Below are 7,500 nucleotides of genomic sequence, written 5' to 3' on the forward strand. Positions count from 1 at the left end.
AACTGCAGATTCAGTTGCAACTCAGTGATTGCAGAAAATGAGTTTGCAATGAAGTCATTAAGAAAAACAGTGTAGCATTAAGTGCACAAACAGTATGGGGAGTGACTTCCATTTTAATAAGCTGAGTGTATGGTCCATGTGTGTGTATGTAGTGGCTGTTGTGGTCAGGGTGACCTTGGTGGAGTGTGGAAGAATTATCTTTTGCGAAATTCCTTGATGCAAGGACTAAAAGCAGAAAAGGAACAGCTCTTCTTTTGTGAAGATTCTTCTTAAAACACTTTAAGCTTCCCATTCCAGTGATTCTGTGCTTAAGAAACCAGTAAAACTTTTGGAACTACAGGTATCCACTGTGATTTTTTACAAGAAGAAAAAACGAACTATTTTTAGAAGCAGGATGAATTCATCTGAACTGGAAGAATGACGGGACGTACTTGAAAAATGCCTGAAAGAGACAGGCTGTAAACCTGAGTACTGGAGTAGACATGAAGATTTGTTTGCACAAATGACCAGTGATTATCCTGTGCTCTTGGTTGTCCAGGAGTACACTTGAGCAAAAGCCTTGAAGTGAAGTTCCTGTTGAGACAGCTATAGGATTTACTTCATTTCACTTGAAGGCTAGGGCATGTCTAGACCCCTCTCTCCCCTCCAATACAAATATTTACTTCATGCTTCATTTCTGATACAAATCCATACAATTATCATGAGAATTCTATCAACTAGATCATACTCATCACATGCATTGCATTCCTAGTTGAGAGGATTTTCAGCATTTTTGTATGATCAACAATGGATTTACACCTTTTGGAAGGATGTCTGGTAGAAATATTATTTCTTATCATGACTCCTAAAGGATCACGTTAAGACTTCTAGAAAACAACAGGTTCTGCAACGTTTAGTTACTTCAGTTACCTGAGCATTGGATGATTGTTCTTCACGACGACTCGGGATCATCGAATGTTATAGGGTCTTCACGGCTACACGGGATCTTCACGATAACAGAAGGACTTACACCTTGACCTGGTCACCTAAACTGGAATTCTTCTGTGTTTCAAGCTTTTATGTCATTTTCAGGTACAGTAAACTTCGCTGGGAAGTGTTTGTTCAGCTGGTTTGTAAGAAGAAGCCAATTCTACACATTTTTAATTAAAAGTGTAATCCATGGCATTACCTTAGAATTTGATTTCAGGAGAATACTTCAACTGAAACCCCCCATTTTTATTTTTATTCATCCACTGCCAGTAGTGCTCTCTTGTACAATCTGAAGCCACAGGATAAAAGGAAGAATTAGGAAGAATGAAACAAACTTTTTGTTTCATTTTTTCCTCTAGTTGAAGTTGAAAACGAGTGTTTAATCAACTTTGCTGCAGAATTTCTGGACATTACAGTGTACTTTTAAGCTGTGTACAAACAAACTGTTACAAAATCAAACAAGCATTGAAAAAACACAAAGATGTGTACTTGTTTGTTTTTTATTTGTTTATTATCCTAGAAACACTGCAGCTTTCAGGACTACTATATTTTCGTCCAATTTGGAGAATATTTTGGCTCCTCTCAAATGATTGTTATAAGTGTTAAAGCCACTGTAAATGTTGATACATCTTTCTACTAGAAACATAATTTTATCGGCTACAGCAGAGCTGTAATGGTCCTAGGAACAAAGCATGTTCCACATGCATGTTACGTTGTTCCTGTCTACAGAATGAATTTGTAATCCTGCAACTTGAGCCTCCAACATCATTTTGCTGTTCCAGCTTTGTTTTACTACTGACTTCCAGTTTACAGCATATGATCAGTGTTCCAGTCAGCTGCATCTTATTAGTACTCCAGACAACAGCTTCCATATTCCAGTCTCAGCGTTCTAGTGTCCAGTCTTCAGCTTCTTAGATGTGTTCCAGTCTTCTCCATCAAGTCATCTATTGAGTGTCCAGTATTGGTAGCAGTGTTGCAGTTCCATAAGTTTTGAATACTACAGTCTTCACAATTAATAGATTCATTACCAGGGATATGTTCCTTTAAATGGTACAGTATTTTTTATCCAGCATATGATTTTGACTTAACACTGAATATTAATATTATAACTTAAAGCAGCCTTTTATTTTTGTGACATGAGTTTACAGTCTACTTTTGCAATCATTGTTTTGTCACATGAGATTAGAAAAAATAATTTTGCCAATTTTCTGTTGTTGTTGGAGTCTTGAATAACAAAGAAAGGAAAATTCACACATCAGGACATGCATTTGGTACAGTACAAGGCCATGTACAAGTTATATGATGTAGTGTTCCTGTATTATTTATTATTTTACCTGTTTCCATTACTCCTTCAAAGTAATATTTGACTAAAATCATCTCTGGATGTCAAGTTTGGTTGAAAAATGCAAATGCAAATTGACCAAGTAAATCATTAGGTGCTTGTTTAATTTTTGATTATAGTGTTCATTTGTGTCAAGTAAATTCTTGATTGTTGTTTTAGTAAATAGGAATGTAATTTTATTAGTCACTATATTTTATTGTTAAAAGCACTGTGATGCCATATTTTGTGAAGCAGATTTTGTACATAAAAGAAAATAATGTTAGTATCAATAAACCAAGTAAAATAAGTTTTATTCTTTCATCCCAATCTGATCTTCAAATGCTACAAGCATAGCAGAAATATGGAAAAATAAAAAGTGTAATATAAGACCAAGGCTAACAAAGTAAACCTGATATTTTGGATAGTTTTTATTAATGAATGGGGGGGGGGGCTTTGGAGACGGAGAAAGAGACCCAATGCAGGAATCTCCCCTGCCAGGGCCTCATCCCTCGACTCGTAATTTTGCATGGCCTTTTCTCCCTCCAGCCTTTTTGTTTCCATCCCTTCTCCAACCCCTTCCACTGTCTACTTCCTGAGCCGTGCTGAAAGGATGAAAGGCGGACTTTGTGCCAGTCCTGAGCGGTATGAGGGAACCATGGGCACGGTATTCCTCTGTTTTAGTTGCCTAGCCCTTACCCCTCAAGGGGACCCTGAGGGGTGGACTGTTTATTTCCCCAACATAGTCAAGGCTTCTCATGGCCAGTTATGAAGATGTAATACCCTTATTAGGGGCAAGGGGCTAGTCCCTTCATCAAATAGCCCCACCAATTCAAACTCTCCCGGCTCCCCGACCCCAGGCTCTGAACAGTTAAATACCCACTCCTCAATGCCTATTAGTGCATTACCCACCTAAGCTGAGACTCAATCTCCAGAAGACATTTCCATCTCCCAATTTCCTCAACTTCATTACCTCTAACCCTACAACCTTCATCAAACACCCCTTCCTACTGTCACCAACCCTACAATATCTTAAATAAACTAATTAGTCCAGATAAATGGGACTGATTTTTCGTGATCCCCCTACAGCTTCTTACTCAGGCAACACACTTCACTTTCAACAATGCCTCAAAAACAAGTGAGCAGAGGCCCTTTTCGTACCAGACCTGATCGTTCCCGTCTCGCAACAGTCACGTCTGAAACGGAAGCTATATCATAATCGAATCTAACCGACATCTCGGGCAACCTTATCCCTGCAGAAGCTCATCCAACTCTTAATACTTGTACCGGAAATGTGTCTATCTCCCCAGCAAGCTGCCAATGGATATCGATTGGTCAGAGTGTGGAGAATACTTACCCGGCTGTCTCAAAGACTGGAATATAATATCAGTACATTGCTACTCCATTCCTCCAAGAGGTCATCGAAAGAAACCCACCAATATTGCCAAAATTACTTTTAAGTACCCATGACCTTCCCTTCCGTATCTACATTGGTAGACAAACCCTTCCCGTTCGACCATACCATCCTCCTTCCCGTCAACGTCAAAACTGTTGGCGCTTTGGACATCCTGCCAAACACTGTCGTTCCACAGACCGATACCCCCAATGCGCCCAACCTGAACCGATGAACTGCTCGGCACAAACACGTACATGTGCTAAATGCGGCGGACCCCATAATGTATTTTATAGACTCCCACGTACAAGTTTGAGTCTAAGGTAGCAACTCTCAGATACAAAATGGTCTCACTCTACGTGAAGCCAGACAGGAAGCACGCTGAAAAGATTTCTTTCATATTCCCTACACTAGTAATGTCGCTCGCCCTTCCCCTTCCCTTCTACCCCAAGATGTTCCTACACCCTCCCCTATACCTACTTACTTCCCTACGTCCACTTTACATTCTACCTCCCTCAGTCAAATTCTTTTGCCACTCTATATCCAGACACCAATCTCAACTACAGCCCCAACACCATCCCCTCTCCCTCTCCGCACTACCCGCAGCAGACAGACTAAACGTTCTACCCCTTCTTTCCCTACCGCATACTCACCTCCACTTTCGTTTGCCTTTATTCCTCAGACACCAGTCTCCTCTTCCCCCTCTTATAAGAAAACCTTTGTCTCACAAAACTCTCCAACCAACTCCACTACAGAAGCTATGAAAGATATTCAAAACTATATGTTTGAGACACAACATTCCACAACTCATGCTCCGTTCACATTCCAAGTGACTGCCGATATCCATCCCCCTCCTGCTCATATTCCCCCTACAGCCCTTTCTCCTCCCTCTCAACACGGCCTAACCCCTCAATTCCGCCTGTTACCGATATATATCCTAATACTACCAATATTTATCATCATCCTACTCATATTCTCCCTACACCCCTCCCTCCTACTCCCTCCCAACACAACCTATCCCCTTCAACTCCAACTACTGCCAATATCCATCCTCCCGACACCCATCCTCCTACTCATATTCCCCCTACACCACTTCCTCCTACTCATATTCCCCCTACACCACTTCCTTCTACTCATATTCCCCCTACCCCACTTCCTCCTACTCATATTCCCCCTACACCACTTCCTCCTACTCATGTTCCCCCTACACCACTTCCTCCTACTCATATTCCCCCTACACCACTTCCTCCTACTCATATTCCCCCTACACCACTTCCTCCTACTCATATTCCCCCTACACCACTTCCTCCTACTCATATTCCCCCTACACCACTTCCTCCTACTCATATTCCCCCTACACCACTTCCTCCTACTCATATTCCCCCTACACCACTTCCTTCTACTCATATTCCCCCTACACCACTTCCTCCTACTCATATTCCCCCTACACCACTTCCTCCTACTCATATTCCCCCTACACCACTTCCTTCTACTCATATTCCCCCTACACCACTTCCTCCTACTCATATTCCCCCTACACCACTTCCTTCTACTCATATTCCCCCTACACCACTTCCTCCTCCTCCCCCCCTCAACTCCAACTACACGTACATTCTCCCTCCCTCTATCCCCTCTTATCATTTCCACTCCCTCCTGGATACACACGTGAAACCCTTATGTAATTCCCTTACCTAGACCTACCATAGCCCATTCACACAGCAACTCCTTTACCCATCCTCAGCCTTTCAAGATTACTCTAGTGATTGGAAGTTAATTTAAACAGTCGGGGATTTTTTTTTAATTGAACTAAAAAGTTACAGAGCAACATATTTGGTTACAATAAATTTATTCATCGTTTATGAGACCATGCACCACATTTTGATTAAGTTAACATTCATCTGTTCGGGATGTGTAAATTACGGGTGCCAAAGTCCATAACATCGAGCACCCCGTTCCCCATGCTCTGTTTGCGGCGACCGCCCCCCCCCCCCATACACACACTCCAGGCTCAGGAAATCTTATAATCACCAGACGTTGATCCTACACACTGTAATTATAATCTAATATTCCTCTGTTTATAATACATTTGGGTCCAATGTTATTATTTATATCCGTTTTCTTTATCATCTGATGTTTACAGACGGCAGAAATGCTGCTACGGAAAAGCTGCCAGTCGTGCCCTGTGTTACTTTCTTGTTTATTGCACTGCATAAAACAATATACAATAAATACATTACCAAGCCAGTAATGTATTTATGTGTTAAGAATATAGCTCTTCCTGAGATACGGGTGTTTTTTATCAGAAGTGGTTAACAAGCATAGGTAACCCGTAAAATGGTAGAATGGGATGGGGTCCTAGGACGGCGACATGCATATTATTGCTCACAGTCAGTTTTCTACGTTGTGGACGAACTTTGGTAGGTCTGGAGACAGATGGACACGTGCGTATATTATTAGGATGTATGAAATTCTTTTTCCATAGGAATGCACATCGCAGATTCTTACATCACCCATACACAATGGGAAATCACAGCCAACGGCGGAAGAGCTTTACGTATCTTAGGTCGGATTAAGGTGCTGCTGTCATGCTAGCACTTTTTCCATAATTTTTTTGTAAATTTTTTGACAATTTTCTGAGATTTTGTCCATTTTTGAGCGAATTGTCGATTTTCCAGTCAGACGATAATGATCACCGTTTCAGTCTGAAAACCTTAACGTCAACTTTTTCAGCCAAGCATACTCAAATCAAGAGTTATATTCGAGATTGTTTGTTTTGATGTTAAGTAAAATTGTCAAAAAATTGACGGAAAAAGTGCTAGTGTGACAGCACCTTTAAAGTTAGCTGGCTCTCAAATACAAGGTCGTTGTTGCAGTGCATTTTCTACCTGTGGTAGAGTATGAATCGTTTAAGAAATTATGCATTGCATAAATTTTCATGTCTTCGACGAAAAAGGATCAGACAGACAAGATTCAAACAGAATACTTGATGATTCACACTTTATTATTATAATCTTGCATATATTTTTGGGGGAAGACAACTTTTTTTTGCGATTTGCCATACTTAAGTGTGCATTTGTACATTTCGGTTCATACGATCTCAACAAATCAGCATTGAGCTTAGAAGTGCACCGCTGAATAAATTCCATAACAAATAATACCTACACGACAATGTGGCAAAGTATTCTGCTTCATTATACATCCCGTCGAGGCCGAGAAAAGTTCTTCTAGGACCTCGATCCAGCCCAAATCCACACCTCTTTGCGATTGGAGATTCCATCGGGAGCTGCATTCTTGACCGTGCTTTTTTACCTGAGCGAAATAATCTATATTTGTGATTACAGGCTGATTTTCACGTGTATTTAGAATTCGGTCTGAGCAATTCAGGAGAACTATCCGTGCTACACAGTCAAGAGTATTTATAGAACACTAAAACACTTCAAAACAAAACAAACTACACCTAAAACGGCCAGTAAGTAGAAATTAATTAATAAATTAAGTGTATGATTGTGTGTGTTTGTGTATCTGTATATGTACATCTGTGTATATGTGGATATGTGCCTGTGTATATGTGTATATGTGCCTGTGTATATGTGGATATGCGCCTGTGTATATGTGGATATGTGCCTGTGTATATGTGGATATGTGCCTGTGTATATGTGGATATGTGCCTGTGTATATGTGGATATGCGCCTGTGGATATGTGCCTGTGTATATGTGGATATGTGCCTGTGTATATGTGGATATGTGCCTGTGTATATGTGAATATGTGCCTGTGTATATGTGGATATGTGCCTGTGTATATGTGGATATGTGCCTGTGT

General features: G+C 40.7%; 1 protein-coding gene across 2 annotated transcripts in view; it reads left to right on the top strand.

Annotated features, from left to right (window-relative positions):
- Window positions 1–2,597, top strand: part of LOC113805896 (leukocyte receptor cluster member 8 homolog) — a 16,700-nt gene extending 14,103 nt beyond the window's left edge. For both annotated transcript variants that reach the window (XM_027356967.2, XM_027356968.2), the window contains exon 11: window positions 1–2,597. This exon is cut by the window's left edge and continues 141 nt beyond it. In XM_027356967.2, the coding sequence (XP_027212768.2) occupies window positions 1–28 (28 nt within the window). In that variant the 3' untranslated portion in view covers window positions 29–2,597.
- Window positions 2,598–7,500: the final 4,903 nt, after the last annotated feature.

This window comes from Penaeus vannamei, chromosome 35 (assembly GCF_042767895.1).
Source record: "Penaeus vannamei isolate JL-2024 chromosome 35, ASM4276789v1, whole genome shotgun sequence".
Lineage (NCBI taxonomy): Eukaryota > Metazoa > Arthropoda > Malacostraca > Decapoda > Penaeidae > Penaeus > Penaeus vannamei.